This window comes from Thalassophryne amazonica, chromosome 7 (assembly GCF_902500255.1).
Source record: "Thalassophryne amazonica chromosome 7, fThaAma1.1, whole genome shotgun sequence".
NCBI classification, from domain to species: domain Eukaryota; kingdom Metazoa; phylum Chordata; class Actinopteri; order Batrachoidiformes; family Batrachoididae; genus Thalassophryne; species Thalassophryne amazonica.
In genome coordinates this window covers 61,627,926-61,644,428 of record NC_047109.1, presented here as the reverse complement: position 1 = coordinate 61,644,428, position 16,503 = coordinate 61,627,926, and the positions used below count along the sequence as shown (strand labels likewise).

At 39.7% G+C, this 16,503-nt stretch overlaps 2 protein-coding genes across 2 annotated transcripts in view; one reads left to right on the top strand and one right to left on the bottom strand.

Annotated features, from left to right (window-relative positions):
• sept7b (septin 7b) overlaps positions 1 to 3,009 on the bottom strand; it is a 45,319-nt gene extending 42,310 nt beyond the window's left edge. The window contains 2 exon segments of the mRNA XM_034174303.1: positions 1,384 to 1,397; positions 2,878 to 3,009. Coding sequence (XP_034030194.1) covers positions 1,384 to 1,397; positions 2,878 to 2,881 — 18 coding nt within the window. The 5' untranslated portion in view covers positions 2,882 to 3,009.
• A 4,115-nt stretch (positions 3,010 to 7,124) lies between these two features.
• Positions 7,125 to 16,503, top strand: part of nek10 (NIMA-related kinase 10) — a 36,716-nt gene continuing 27,337 nt past the window's right edge. Inside the window, exons 1-11 of the mRNA XM_034173633.1 lie at positions 7,125 to 7,303; positions 7,557 to 7,653; positions 7,739 to 7,799; positions 7,903 to 7,991; positions 11,375 to 11,470; positions 11,548 to 11,632; positions 11,723 to 11,764; positions 12,982 to 13,060; positions 13,151 to 13,218; positions 13,393 to 13,472; positions 13,807 to 13,893. Of these exons, the coding sequence (XP_034029524.1) occupies positions 7,165 to 7,303; positions 7,557 to 7,653; positions 7,739 to 7,799; positions 7,903 to 7,991; positions 11,375 to 11,470; positions 11,548 to 11,632; positions 11,723 to 11,764; positions 12,982 to 13,060; positions 13,151 to 13,218; positions 13,393 to 13,472; positions 13,807 to 13,893 (923 nt within the window). The 5' untranslated portion in view covers positions 7,125 to 7,164. The remainder of the gene's footprint in view (positions 7,304 to 7,556; positions 7,654 to 7,738; positions 7,800 to 7,902; positions 7,992 to 11,374; positions 11,471 to 11,547; positions 11,633 to 11,722; positions 11,765 to 12,981; positions 13,061 to 13,150; positions 13,219 to 13,392; positions 13,473 to 13,806; positions 13,894 to 16,503) is intronic.

Below are 16,503 nucleotides of genomic sequence, written 5' to 3'. Positions count from 1 at the left end.
TCATCCTCTGGGTAGAATATTACATGTGCATCTGTTGCAGCTGTATTTGCACTATTGGATTCTATTTTCACCATAATTATCCACTGCAGTTCACTTTCCCTCAACAGTTCTCATTCTCCATCTTCAGAGTTTGTCTGTGGACTTTTTGTGACTGTATAAACACAAGAAACTGGTGTCTACAACTCATTCCATGAATGAAATATTATTCAAACATTCTGCTACATCTGTATTTGCATTATAATTATTCATTGCCATCCTTATTACATTCCCCTTACTGTTAATTTTTTTAAATCTGCGATTCACTGTTACTTGTAACATTTAAATCCTGATGATTGTTTAAGGAAATATCCTCATATTTCTTGGAAACACTGTTACATGTTTGTATATTTATACCATGGGTATAAGAGAAACATTTTGATCTTTTATATGATGGCATATAGCAGAATTAACAATAAAGCTGACTTTGACAAATCAATTTTAAAAATACTTAAGTACCTGCCAAGTCAATCAGGTGGACTTTTACTAAATTTTAAGGATGTGACAATGCATCACATGAATCAGTTAAAATAAATGAATAAAAGCTTTGATATGAATGTATGAAGATTCAAATACATGTAGATAAAAAAAGAACCACAATGCTCTTTCACTCACATATACACCAGAGACTGAGATAAGTAGGTTTTAGGTTGAATATTGGCCAGGTCTCCCTTGGAAAAGAGATCTTGATCTCAGTGGGACTAACCTGGTTAAATAAAAAAAATTAAAAACGATTTGGCAGACGTGCCAAATATCCAACCTAAAACTAATTCACTGCGGTACACCAGAGATGTTTCTAGCTATGCAGAATGTGGTCTTCACAAAAAAATGCACTGAATTACAGTGCTGTAGAGCTGGGTGATGCAGGTGATATTTTAGAGTACACTGTAAAATTCCAAGAGGTAACCCAAATGCATAATGCAATAAATGCTGGGGGCTTTTTTTCCCCTCCTAGTTTTCCCCTTATAATTTGTCTGTATCTCATTCTGTTTAATAAATAATGATAAAATTACATTGTGAACTCGGAATCATATTGAATTGTGAGTCAACTGTATCATTATGCTTCTCCCTTGTTTCACTTGGCATCACCACAGCAGATCCAAGGTGGACCTGCAAGTTCTTTTGGCACAAGTTTTATGTCAGTTGCCCTTCCCGACGCAGCTCAACATTACATGGAGAATGGACAGGCGTGGCCATGAGCATCATTACAGACCTACTAAATTTCAAATTGAGGTTCAGCAAGAACACTATTATTGACAACACAGTCATGTAAAGATCGAGTCAACAAAAAGTCCCATCATAAGGATGAAGAAAATTCTGTTCAGCCATAAGACACACAGATCTCACTTCAATACTTACAGCTGGTTTTTGGAGATCAATGATTCCGATGGGAAACGGAGCACCAATGTTTCCACGATCACAAAACAAAGGGAGAGAAGACACACACACACACACACACACACACACACACACACACACACACACACACACACACACACACACACACACACACACAAAAATCAATTCCAGGCCAGCTGACAAAACTCTTACTTTAGAATCAGTTTCACATGCTGCAAAGCCTCAAGCAAAATTATTCATGAGCTGATCTACTGTAACAACACAGCTAGTTAGCCAAACAGATTCCACTCCATTTACTCCTTGAATGTCAAGAGCATCATCAAGCAAAGTCCATCGTCTTAGATTTATTTTTATTTGCCTGGGGATAGAAGAGGATTGCTGCCTCTCACAGCAGCCCATGTCTTGTGACTGGTGCTGCTGTGTCTTAAGAATATAGTGATTCGTGCACAGACTAAATTCTGAACATGTTATGATTTCGTTTAGATTTAGAAATAATCATCAATCGCAATTACACGTACATTTTGGGTGCAAAGCAGCAGAGACAAAACTGCGTGAGCTGTCATTCTAAATAACAGACATCTGTTTCCGGCAATGTCTAACAGGTCTGCTAAAGGAAGTGGTAACAGGTGAAAGACAAGGCTGCAGTTTGCCTGTCTAAATATTAAAAAAGGTTATCTTTATCACACCACAAACTCAAGATATGGTATTCTACTTCGGTCACAGAATGAGTACAATGTACTTACAGTCAAAATGCAAGGTACCAGATCCAGTCTAATCCAGATTAGACAAGCAATCGTGCCCTCTTTATCCCCATTCTAACTAAATCTAGCTAAGTTCCAGGTTTTAATTTGATTTTCTACATAATAACAACGACTAGGGGTCAAATCAATGTGTTCTATGTGTTCTCATATGGAGCCCACAATCTGCAACACATTCAACAAATATAATCTACTTAACGTTTAAATAATGGTTTTTGGTGTGGCCTACACAAGCACGTGTAGTGGTAGCTATGTAAAGGGTTTAAGATTTAAAATAAAGCCACAACAGCCCACATGCAGAATATGTATTTTATGCATCTACACCTTAAAGTTACCAATTAATCCAATATACAACAGTGAGTTAGCAAAGAAGGTGGCCAAACATGTGGCATTTGTGAAGAAACTGCACAACATTTGAGGTACACCGGAAAAAGACGGCCAAAATAACTAATAATAAATACACTTTGCTAAAAAGCTAAAGGCAGGAAATGACACTCCCGTTAGGTTCCGCAGCCCGCTACTGAAGCCAAAGCTAACATTTAGCTAACTAGCTTAGCGACACATCCAAGTGGAGGCGTACAACTGGGCGTTGGTTGCTGAGACAACTGCACAAGCTCAATAGCGGTGAAGCTAAAATGTTCCGACAACGAGGCCAGTACAAACAAGAAGCTTTACATTATCTGTTAGCTTTTATTACGAGAGCAAATGACTGCAGAAGTCTCACCCATAACGTAGACGCTTCCTGCCGCCTCAAAAACCGATCATAGACGAGCCGACATTCCCCTGACACTAACACTGCCCCTGCTTGAGTTACGCACTACAATGGACGCAGCGCACTCAATGGTTCAATACAGTACGCCAAAAGAAAGATGTAAATCCTCCGTGAATCCGAAAAGGAAGCGCACTCTATTATCGCGATAACACAGAGTTTCTTTCAGTCTTAATGGATTCTCGCGATAGCTCTTTTTTAATCTGAATCTTTTCATTTAAAGATAAAGATCAACTTTATTTATCCGGAAGAAAATTATTTTGCCAGAGTACAGAAACAGTAAACAATGATTAGTTAAATACACAATTACAGAAAGTGGTAGTATTAAATAGAAATCAATCAATCAACATCCATCCATCCATCCATTTTCTTCCACTTTATCCGGAGTCGGGTCGCGGGGGCAGCAGCTCAAGCAAAGCCGCCCAGACCACCCGATCCACACACACCTCCCCCAGCTCTTCCGGGGAACCCCAAGGCATTCCCAAGCCAGCCGAGAGATGTAGTCCCTCCAGCGTGTCCTGGGTCTTCCTCGGGGCCTCCTCCCAATGGGACGTGCCCGGAACACCTCTCCAGCGAGGCGTCCAGGGGGCATCTGGAAAACCAGACCCCCTCTATACCCTGGCTGTGCCTATAAATTCTATCCATAAAAAAATGAACAGAACCGGTGACAAAGGGCAACCCTGGCGGAGGCCAACGTGCACTGGAAACAGTTTTGACTTACTACCGCCAATGCAAACCAAGCTCATGCTGCGGTCATACAGGTACCGGATAGCCCTTAACAAAGGACCCCGGACCCCGTACTACCAGAGCACCCCCCACAGGGTGCCCCAAGGGACACGGTCGAACGCCTTCTCCAGATCCACAAAACACATGTGGACTGGTTGGGCGAACTCCAATGAACCCTCGAGCACCCGATGGAGCGTGTAGAGCTGGTCCAGTGTGCCGCGACCAGGACGAAAACCACACTGCTCCTCCTGAATCCGAGGTTCGTCCATCGGTCGAATTCTCCTCTCCAGTACTCTGGAATAGACCTTACCAGGGAGGCTGAGGAGTGTGATCCCCCTAGTTGGAACACAATATTTTCACAAAAATATTGTTGTACTGTACTTACTGTAAAATCAATCAAGATTTTACAGTAAGTACAGTACAACAATATTTTTGCAAAATAACGGGAAAATATATTTGCACAAGATGTTTCACAATAATGCATATAACTCCGAATAACTGAATAACTCTGTTATGTATTCATCCTGAAGAAGTGTGGTCTCCAAATCACAGGATTTCAGTACTACCAAGTTAGATTCAGGGTTGAGGTTAGTAGACTCTAAGATTACGAGGTCTGTCAATAAAGTAACGGTCCTTTTTACGCATGCGCACGAGGGTTCAAGACGTGCGGACGGATTGCAGCGTCGGCTCGCACCCGCCGCGACACTCCGCCACAGGAAAAACACCTCTGTTGGAAGCCTTAAGGACAAGTTGGAACATGTCCAACTGTTAAACAATTTCTCATATACTCACTCCACTGAAAGCCATCAAAAGCCGCCTGGATTTTACAAATGGTTATCAACACAGAGGTGTTTTTCCTGTGCCGCCGCACCGCGCCGGCTGCGTCCCGACGCGCGGACCCGTCCGCACGTCTTTCATTAAAAAAATCTCCTTTAACAGTGGAATATCCGGATAAAATGCTGAAACCGACTTCTTCTGAAACTTCTCTGTTCTCTCACGACGTCCTGGATCAATAGAGCCTGAAATGTGGAGGGTTTCAGCTTGAAACAGGCTGACGACGCCGCCTGGGAGCGCTGCGCGACGTCCCGCGACGTGGGAAGTCCTTAAAGCGACAGTATCACCTCAAAATCTCTCATCAGCCGTTAAAATTTTCACCGAAAAGCAGCTTAACTTTTAGACCCGTGTCCACTTCGATGTGCCTCACAGGTTTAGAAAAAAATTTTGATCAAACAAAGCGCCAGTCTCTCAGCAACTTCTCAGACAAAGGAATTCCGACGAGGGGCTGGACGACTCCTCCCACAAGGAGTGCTCACAGGCGAATGACGTCACCGACAGGCGTGAAAAACTCACACGAGGGTTCAAGCATGTCTGACGTAAAAACATATGAATGAAATCCATATAGTTTTTGAAAAAAATAAAAATGACCTATACTTTATTGACAACCGTCGTACATCAGATGGAGTTTGTACGCTAACACATACATTTGGATTAAATCTGTCATAAAATACTTACTCAACATTACATTACAATACTCCTAAAAGACACTAAACATTTGGTGAGCTTGTCTTATATAAGAAAGCATCAGAACAAACATCTAAATTATAATAAATCTTTCATTTTGTGAGGAATTCATTCCATTGAATAAGCTGTAGCAAGCAAGTCACTCTGCATTGTGTCTTAAATACAATACAAAATGATAAGAAGTATGTAAATGAAGTAAATTTTAAAAAGGGCATGACAAGCATAAAAAAGCCATAATTATAAAAGTATAAAAAAGTATGCATAAAAACTAAAAGTAAGAAAAGTCAAAAATAGCCTTATTAGTGCCAGGTGAAATTTTTTTGTTTGTTTGTTTGTTTGTTTTTTTGTTGTGTTTTTTTTTTTTTTGTATACTTTACCTTGAATAATTGTGGTCATGTTGTGAGGCCATGAGATAGTTTGTCTGAGCTGTCAGCACATATGGATCACTCAATTTTGGATCCAAGTGATTTAACACTGTTATTAAAATTTTTCATATTTGATTTTGATTGTATTTTGAGCCAAAGACAATCTGAAGTGATATCTTCAGCTTTGTTAATATGTAAAGTTAAAACAAAAAGCATGTGACAAATTAATAATATGATATTTTTATTTCTCCATACATCATACATTTTAGAGCCCTTAGTGATAGGGTGAGGAGCTCGGTCACTCGGGAGGAGCTCGGAGTCGAGCCGCTGCTCATCCACGTCGAAAGGAGTCAGTTCAGGTGGCTTGGGCATCTTTTCCGGATGCCCCCTGGACGCCTTGCTGGAGAGGTGTTCCGGGCACGTCCCATTGGGAGGAGGCCCCGAGGAAGACCCAGGACACGCTGGAGGGACTACATCTCTCGGCTGGCTTGGGAACGCCTTGGGGTTCCCCCGGAGGACCTGGGGGAGGTGTGTGTGGATCGGGAGGTCTGGGCGGCTTTGCTTGAGCTGCTGCCCCCGCGACCCGACTCCGGATAAAGCGGAAGAAAATGGATGGATGGATGGATGGATGGATGGATCATACATTTTATTTTGTCAGCCACATCCAGAAGGGGCACTCAGAGAGAGCAACACCTGAGCTTTACATGGTGGACACTGGCAAAGAGACAAAAGTTGCACTGTGCACAGTTCCTCCAACCAAAGAAACCTATAACTCCTTCAGAGTTGTCTGGGTGTCTTCCCTTACTACTCTCCTCCAAGCATGGCCACTGAATTTTTTTTATAAATGCCTCCTTGACATAGATATACCATACAGTACTATACTCTTTGTATCTGTCAATTAACAATTAATATAAACGATGTCTAAGACATATTCTGTGACCTGGACGTGTTCATGCATCAATCCCACGACCTGTCTCAAGAAAAGTGACGTTAAAGGTGATGATTTAATCCCTGTATTAAGAATAAGTTGCTCTTGTCCCCCACCCCCACTCCCTTTTTTGTTTTTTGTTTGTTTTTTGAGGGGGGGAATGTGTTCTGGGCCTTACAGTAATGGGTGTTTATTAACAAATGAAATGAAGCTGCCCACACAAAACATGAAATAACTTGGATTCATATTGTCTGCAGTGACATAGACATCAAAGTAAATCTAAGTATCACATTTTTATATTCATTTTACATGTAGTCCTACTTATTTCCTGATTTGGGAGTTGTATTATATAATATTGTATCATGTATTATGCATCCAATTTTATTCTAATTAAAACACACTTTAATCAGCTAATAATAGGGCATATTTGGTATAAGCTAATTAATTATTTTTCAGAAAATAATCTTTTACTGAGCCGTTCACACGTCAGTATCAAAATACCATAGACTGTATATATAATACCAAAATACCATAGACTGTATGTACAATACCAAAATATCATAGACTGTATGTATAATACCAAAATACCGTAAACAGTATCTATAATATCAAAATACCAAAACACCGACGCAAGGCAAAGAGCGTCAGTTGTATCTATGGTAACGGATACTCGCTAGCATTGAGGGCTTGTATTGGATCAAAATGCACCTATTATTAACTTTCTTTTCTTCCTCCTCTCTTCTTATTTGTCACCGGTGGTGTGCGGTGGTTCGTCTGTCTGGAATAAAAACTGTCACCCACACCTTAAATAAGGACATTTCAAGATGGAACGTAAAGAATGGTAAGAAATTTGATCCTCACAGTTAGCTCGGTTCTGCTTCTTTCAGCTAAAACACAACACGGAGCAGAAGTTTGAAATGTTTGATCCAACAAATCAAGGGTAACTATAACTGTGTCCAAGGTTGGGTAGGATTACTTTGAAAGAATACATGTGGATTACATGTATGTATGTACATACATCTGGATTACTTGTAATCTGATTACTTTTGGATTACATTTCAAAGTAATCCTACCCAACCTTGACAGTGTCACAGATCATTCGTGGAAACACGGGGGACTTTTGAAAATGTCCAACCCAAAAGCACGACCAGGTGAAAAGAAGTCCCTGAAGTCCTCAGGAATCCAGATCACGTAAAACGGCGGCTCGCTGGCCTGCAACAATAAACATTTTCTGTGTATTATATTGTTACTGAGTTAATTAAAGTGTGTTTTTTAGGGCTTCTCGTGATCTCAGGAGGCTTTTGTCCCTGCTCACCAAACGCAACCCCAGAGAAGAGGTGAAAAAAAATGGCACCATTCTGTGACACCATTTGAAAAACCAGTTCATATTTCTTCATGTTGTTGAGTGTGTGTGTGTGTGTGTGTGTGTTTGTTTTACAGGCAGCCTGCAGCAGAGGACTACAACAGCAAAACGCACAAACCAGCGACAAAGACTTCAATACGGAAGCCTCAGAGCTGGAAAAATTCAGGTTTGAAATTTAGGATCTCAGAGTAATGAAAAAGTCTGTTTTGTGGGGGGTGTGGGGAGTTATGTTGATCTGGTGAAATTCACACCATGTGCTTAAACACAGAGTGTTTATACACAGAGGTTGTATTGTGTAAAATAAATCTTCAAAGTTACAATTGAATCTGTATTATTTTATATGGCACCTAAATAGGTCCTTGTCATTTGATTGGTAGATTCTGTCATGAACTGGACAATCTTGTCTAGATTTTTTTTAGTGGATTTGAGAAGGCAGTCCTGCAACTGCCTGCTTGCTGGAGTGAACTCCTGGGTCCCGTTGCCCTCCAATCCTGCTCCAAACGTTGTCATTATGAGGTGTTGTGTGTAGAATTTTGAGGGGAAAAATTAATTTATTCCATTTTGGAATAAGGCTGCAACATAAATGTGGAAAAAATGAAGCACTGTGAATACTTTCCGGATGCACTGTATGTATGCATATATATATATATATATATATACAATGACAGTAAAGGCTATATTATTATTACAGATCCATATACACACACATACTGATGGACACAGTGAAGTTCTACATCCCACTTCCTGTCCTATTGATCAGAGGGGGATAATGTACTATTGATTTGTCTGTTACTGGACAGGTCAGGGGCCTGTACTACGAAGTGGGGTTAACTTACTCAGATGTAACTCAGGGTCAACCTCTTAAACGGGTTGACAAAACCTGGTTTCCTCAAGTGGTGTTAATCGGTACTACAACGGTGAATAAGATGTTCATTTGTTGAACCTGTGTTAACCTAATTGGAGTTTGTGCGCGTTCACATAAAAGGGGCAGGTTGCAACACACATCACCATTTTTCAATGATGGCGCGGTCACCTTACTTTACCGAAGAAGAATGCACGATTATTATGCGGAGCTACGAGGAATTTAAATGAATGTTAAGGGGGAAATCGAACACATCGTCTGCCAATAAAGCAAGACAGGCTTGTTGGCAATGTATTGCTGATTGGGTAAATGCGTACGTACAATTCAATTGTTCCCCAAATCTGTTACAGATGATTAACCTGTGGAATGTCTAATATGTGTAAAAAAATGACCTTCTTTCATTAATTACGCCCAGATGCAACACGATTCAGAAGTGGGCATAGGCCTACTAATAAATGTTAGGTTAATTTAATGTTTCCTAAATAGGCTACCTTGACTGTATGATTGCTATTCCTAATCCTGTCAATATTTCAGATGCAATAGCAGTGCCAAACGCACCTGGCAGCAGGTGAAGATGAAATATAAAAACATCCTTCCAAACGGTAGGTTTATATTCATAGCTTGATAAGCCCCACTTCGCCTAATTAATGGACATGCATTAGACCTATTTTGATATTAGTAATTACTCGCGATTGCATAACACCCTTCTTTGATTTCTTACTTATAAGGTTTTGAATAATCAGGTCCCTTCTTATCTTAGGGACCTCATAGTACCATATCACCCCAATAGAGCGCTTCGCTCTCAGACTGCAGGCTTACTTGTAGTTCCTAGGGTTTGTAAGAATAGAATGGGAGGCAGAGCCTTCAGGTTTCAGGCTCCTCTCCTGTGGAACCAGCTCCCATTTCGGATCAGGGAGACAGACACCCTCTCTACTTTTAAGATTAGGCTTAAAACTTTCCTTTTTGCTAAAGCTTATAGTTAGGGCTGGATCAGGTGACCCTGAACCATCCCTTAGTTATGCTGCTATAGACTTAGATTGCTGGGGGGTTCCCATGATGCACTGAGTGTTTCTTTCTCTTTTTGCTCTGTATGCACCACTCTGCATTTAATCATTAGTGATTGATCTCTGCTCCCCTCCACATGTCTTTTTCCTGGTTCTCTCCCTCAGCCCCAACCAGTCCCAGCAGAAGACTGCCCCTCCCTGAGCCTGGTTCTGCTGGAGGTTTCTTCCTGTTAAAAGGGAGTTTTTCGCCAAATGCTTGCTCACAGGGGGTCGTTTTGACCATTGGGGTTTTTACGTAATTATTGTATGGCCTTGCCTTACAATATAAAGTGCCTTGGGGCAACTGTTTGTTGTGATTTGGCGCTATATAAATAAAATTGATTGATTGATTGATTGATTTGCATTGTGGATAAATGGCCAGGGAAAACGACAAATGCATCCAACAGTTTAGATAGAGCAAGTACTACCCTGCGAATCATACGGCATACAGTATTCTTGCTCAGATGTTCAGCATCACCGATGGAATACATAAATTGTTCACTGGCAAAATAGGCACAAGGCACATTATCTGCTCGATCGTTGGGGCATTGCTATACTGTAAAAAATGACTTTTTTGTACAGGAAAACGCTGGCAGCTGTGGTTACCAGGGAATTCCTGTAAAACATACAGCAGCACAGTAGATAACATTACAGACATAATATGTATATGGATTTACAGTGAATGAACCACGGCTGACTCACATTTAAAAGAACTGTTAAATCTACAAACAAGAGCTCTCTTTTTTTGTACATTTAACTGCTGTATTTTTTACAGGAATTCCCTGGTAACCACAGCTGCCAGTGTTTTCCTGTAAAAACATCAGTCTTTTTTTACAGTGTATGATGGGTGATGTTACAGACGTCTGGCCCGATCAGCTGACAAAGATAACGAATTCCCTCGGCTGAGAATCTATATCTTTCATAGAGAATATCGTCCGGGTATGTCAGCGGATTCTGGCGGTCTTTAAAAACCCTCGCCCTGCGAAGAGAGCCCCTCACAATTTGTGCCCCAATATCAAACGGATCATCCAGGTAGGCCGGCATTGTCTTCAGAGTGATTGAAGGTGGATGGACGGTACTTATAAAGGGAGTGGTTAAGCGAAAACCTCAAGCTAACCGAGAACATAACCTGCTCGGAGCAGGTTTGGCACACAGCATAAATTGCCATGGCAGCATGCCTCGATCGAAACCTATCCACCTTTCGTAGTACGGGTTAACCAGGAAGTTACTCCACACGTCATCAACTTACTCCCGAAGCTACCCTGATAAGCCAGTAACCCCGCTTCATAGTACAGGCCCCTGGTCTTGTTGCAGGGGATAATATTATTACATGCACAATGGCAATTAGGACCAAGTTGTTGTTACATTTACATATAGGCCGAGGAATTTTGCTACGATAATTTAGGTTTTACCTACAAATCCCTTGGTTTATACTGCATATGCTGTTTCAAGACAAGTATGTTGTTGTTTTTTATTAGTCACAAAAAGTGGATCGTGTAAATATCTCTTGATTTGGTCACACCTGGAATTCAGCCATTTTAACCCACATAGGATGGTTTAAAAAATGGAGTGAAATTTGTTTTTGAGGTTAAGTCAAATGCATTCCTTACCTCCCTCAATAAAAATCTCATTTTTTCCCCCCAGCATTACATACAAAGCGCAAAGATGTTTTACCAGCCACCCACTGCATAAGCTCTTCTCTGACATTTTCAGTTCACGTGTCAAGAACCGACTGTGCAGGTAAAAAGTAATGGACAACTTTCCTGCTCATGTCACATAAAAGTTAAAGTGGCTGATAATATATTTTCCTCCTGCAGTGACTGGATTGATTCTGCGCCCCCTGAATCAATCCACAGAGTTTTGATCTGCTTACGATTATTCATCAGAGATCCACATTATCAGGTGCAACTGCAAAACTCTTTCCGTTCCCAAATTACACTCCATATTAATTCATTGTGTACATACTGAAACAAAAATCACTTCTTCTTTTAGATAATGTTTCATCACGTCAAAGGGATTAATTCCCTCGCCTCGGTAAATGTACAGCAAGATTATTATTATTATTATTATTATTATTATTATTACTGTTATTATGCCTTAACAGTAAGGATGGGGATTGATAAGATTTTATTGATACTGATGGCATTATTGATTCTGCCTGTTGATCTGATTCTTTTTTTGAGTCCTTTATTTTGTTTTATAATTAATTTTCTGTGTAGTAAAATGAATGCCTACAGAGGTTTTCAGAGTCAATGCAGCAGTTTTCCTGATTGTAAGACTCAGTTTGATGTCATGGCATTATATCTGACATCATGAGGCACGAGTTTTCAATGCTGAGCTGTCAGAAATCATGATATTCTGTGCATTTTGTGAATCGGAGCTGTTCCCAAAATGGTACCTGGACCATCTTGGAAAATGTGTTACTTGCAAGACTCCCAGAAGTGCACCAAGCTGTGGTCCAGAAGCTGCAATACTGTTCAAATTTACAAATGTTTTGTGGATTTTACAAAAATTATACCCTAGCCCAGACTCTTTTTCTAATCCTAACCCCAATCCTAAACCATTTAAATTAAAATAAATGACAAAGTTGTAAGGCAGCTCAGACATGTTTCAAACCTTGTTCTGATATGCAGGAGTTCAAAATAAATAAATAAATTCTACAGATTCACAAAATGTACATGACATTAGTGATCTCAATTTCAATTTATTTATAAAGCACTTTGAAATCAATACCAACGACCAAAGCGCTGTACACAACAAGAACAGGCAAGTTAAAATAGATAAAAATAAATAAATAAATAAATAAATAAATAAACCACAGTTTAAACCAGAAACACTAAAAAAAAAAAATGTGTCAAACTGCGTTAAAAGCCAAAGAGAAGAAATGTGTTTTAAGAGAAAATTTAAAAGCAGAGAGAGAATCAGCCTGCCTAATGTGCAAAGGAAGATCATTCCACAGTTTTGTGGCAACGACTGCAAAAGCTCGGTCACCTCTACACTTCCTCTTTGACCTTGGGATAACTAACAGTGACAAGTCAGCTGACCTGAGTGAGCGTGAAGGAACATACCCCATCCTAGTGATACGACGAACTGTTAAGGGCTGATGAATACAATTATATTGAATTGAAAAATTTGGACTGATTCTTACCTAGAGCCAGTTCTCAATTCCCATCCCTACTTAACAGGCTATAATTTTAATTAATATATAAATTTGTCTTACATTTATTATCATGCTATCATGCTTTTTTTAGTATATGGAGTCTGTCACTGTCATGTACCTTGCTTGTGATGAACATGCATTTACTGGGGAGATGTTGGTTACTATGGCCTGTGAGTAATCTAAAGGCAATGTGACAGAAGAGCAAATAATGAGCTTTGTATACGTACTTGTTTATGCTGTGTTTGCTGATTGCTGTACAGATGTGTTTCAGAAGCTGTCTGCAGCTCAGGATCAAAGGATATGGGTCATCGAGAGTAATGTTCACAGGGTCAGTGATAAGTTATCACAAAGCAACTGTGCGACGACTATGTGCTGTCTCTTGTTGCCTAATAATCCTGTCTGAGCTGAGACAAGACGATGAATTTTGAAGATACTATAATACAGCAATATCTGCATATCTGCATTGTGAATGTACTGTTATCTCTGTACTTTGTGGAAACAGACTCTGGTGAAGCTCCTATCTGCAACAGATAGTAACGTGTTACTGGGGGCCTTACTGGCTCTCACCACCTTGGCTGAGAGGTAAAACATGTCTTCATTAAATGTATATTTCCTGTGGCATGCATAAGATGAATGCAGTGAGTGAGTGAGTGAGTGGGGGAGTGGGTCCTCAAAATTTCCTAAATAACTGTAAAAACTACTGTACGTATATTCATCTCTTAAATTTTGGGTTCTGATAGATAAAAGTGAGGACCAGTGAACCTCTTATTTTAAGCCATGTTGACATTTTTAATATGCAAAATGACCATAATATAAAATAAAGACAGCGGGCCTATCAAATTGTTGTAAAACATTATTGTTAATTGCATTGTTCCCATGGCCAGTAACACCACTTTACGATTTTATCTCCCCGCAGCCCAGTATGCAAAGAGAAGATTGGGGAGCTTCCAGTAGTGGAGAACTTGCTTGTAATACTGCAGGAATATGATTTGCTGTCAAAGAGGTAGTCATGATTTGTTGCTCTCACAAGATTTCAAATTCCATTGTTGTCTTTGATCAAATGATGCACGGTGTATTTTACATTGTTAAATTAATGCTGCAGTCTCATTCAAAATAATGTAAAATCAATTCATAAATTGTTAAATCAATGTTATTAGTGTATTAAATCAAGTTGATCAATTCACTTCAATTTAGTTATATAGCGCCAAATCACAACATAAGTCACCCCAAGACACTTCACAAGGATAAAATTTACCCCTCTGAGCAAGCACGTAGGTAACGGTGGTACAGAAAATCCCGAGGGCATTTTTTAAAAGAAGAAATCTCAAGCAGACCAGACTCCAACGGGTGACCAACTGCTTTGGCCAAACTAACAATCACAAACATCAAATAAATAAAGTACAACAAAGAATTGTCAAACATGCAAACCAGAGATGATGCAACTAAATATCCAGATAATAAAACGTCCAGTGGGCACGTGACTCACAGTTCATCACGAATGGCAAAGTTCATCGCCGTGTGAGTTGGTTCCAGACACCACATACTTTGACAGGAGACCACTAGATGGACACTCAAGTGATCCTCCAACGCACAGCAATCAGCAACATAGATTCTACAGTATCCTGGTCGACAGTAATTTACGTATATCTCCTGGACATACGTAAATTACTACTCTGACTTTTTATTAGACTTGCTCTAAGCCAGTACAATTAAACCCAAACAACAATTTCACTCAAACTTTGTGGATGAACTCAGCAGACTTACCTTTTGCAACATAGGCCATGTAAAGGTCATAGGGCAAAGGTCAAGGTAAACTCAGAGGTCTGCTGTGCATGGTAAAAATGTTCAAATGCAAGTTAAACTTAGAGGATAAACTCTTTGGACCGTCCTCTTGCAACAAACATCATGTTGCAGTCATAGGTCAAAAGTCAAGGTAATACCAGAAGCCATTGTTTTAAAATTTATAAATGACTATATCCCAGGAACAAGATGACACAGTGAAACTCAGTTTTTTTTTTAATTTATTTATTTTTTTTACATGAGCTATTTCATGGGGTTAACAAATGTGTTAGGCCTCAGATATCAATGACATCATGTGATGATATCATATGAAGTAAAAGAATTTGCTGGCGCTGGCAAGGCACTGCAATGCTGTATTTATTTTTATAACCATGAAAAAACTCATGTCAACACAACTTAAAGGAGTATCATCTTTTTTGTATACAATGTTCATTGGTGCAGAAGGAACAAAATAAAAAAGTGTTAGCTTCCACCACAATAAATTCAATGTATGACAAAGTTTTATTCATCAACACAGAAAACATATAGACATCCCCAAAACATCCTTAACTTCCCTGTAGATAATTAATATACGTATTTGAATAAGATAGTATTCTGCTCCATCCGTTATAATGACATGTATAATACTTCTTCTTTTTAATAATAAACATACATTTATAATATTTTATTAAAAGCAGGACAGAAAATTATTTTGCATTGAACACCATCAATAGTCTTTAAAATTAATTTAATTAGGTGATTTATATGATTTTACAAACTTAGGCTTTGGAACATACGTATTTGATGATTTCCATGATTTTCCTTTATAAATCATTGGTTGTCTGAATCAGCAATTTCAGTTAAAAGCAGGGGTGGTGGCCAAGTGGTTAATGCGCTTGGTTTCAGTTCAGAAGGTTCTGGGTTCAAATCCCACCCCTGCCACATTTCTCCATGTAATGTGGAGTTGCGTCAGGAAGGGCTTCCGGCGTAAAACCTGTGCCAATTCAACATGCAGATCCACCTTGGATTTGCTGTGGCGACGCCGAGTGCAAACAAGGGAGCAGCTAAAGGGACTTACTATATCATATAGCAGACAAACACATTTGAGAAGTGAAATAAAGTTTATAGGATTTGCAGAAAGTGTGCAATAATTCTTTAAACAAAATTAGGCAGGTGAATAAATTTGGGCACCCCAACAGAAAAAATACACCAATATTTAATAGAGCCTCCTTTTGCAGAAATAACAGCCTCTAAACACTTCCTATAGCTTCCAGTGAGAGTCTGGATTCTGGTTGAAGGTATTCTGGACCATTTTCTTTATAGAACATCTCAGGATTGTTGGTTTCCGATCATGGACAGCCCACTTAAAATCACACCACAGATTGTCAATAATATTCAGGTCTGGGGACTGAGATGGCCATTCCAGAACGCTGTACTTGTTCCTCTGCATGAATGCCTTAGTAGATTTTGAGCAGTGTTTACGGTCTTTGTCTTGTCGAAAGATCCAGCCCCGGCACAACTTCAACTTTGTCACTGATTCTTGAACATTCTTCTCAAGAATCTGCTGATATTCACTGGAATCCATGTGACCCTCAACTTTAACAAGATCCCAGTACCTGCACTGGCCACACAGCTCCACAGCATGATGGAACCACCTCCAAATTTTACTGTAGGTACAGTGAGGAAAATAAGTATTTGAACACCCTGCGGTTTTGCAAGTTCTCCCACTTAGAAATCATGGAGGGGTCTGAAATTTTCATCTTAGGTGCATGTCCACTGTGAGAGACATAATCTAAAAAAACAAATCCGGAAATCACAATGTATGATTTTTTTA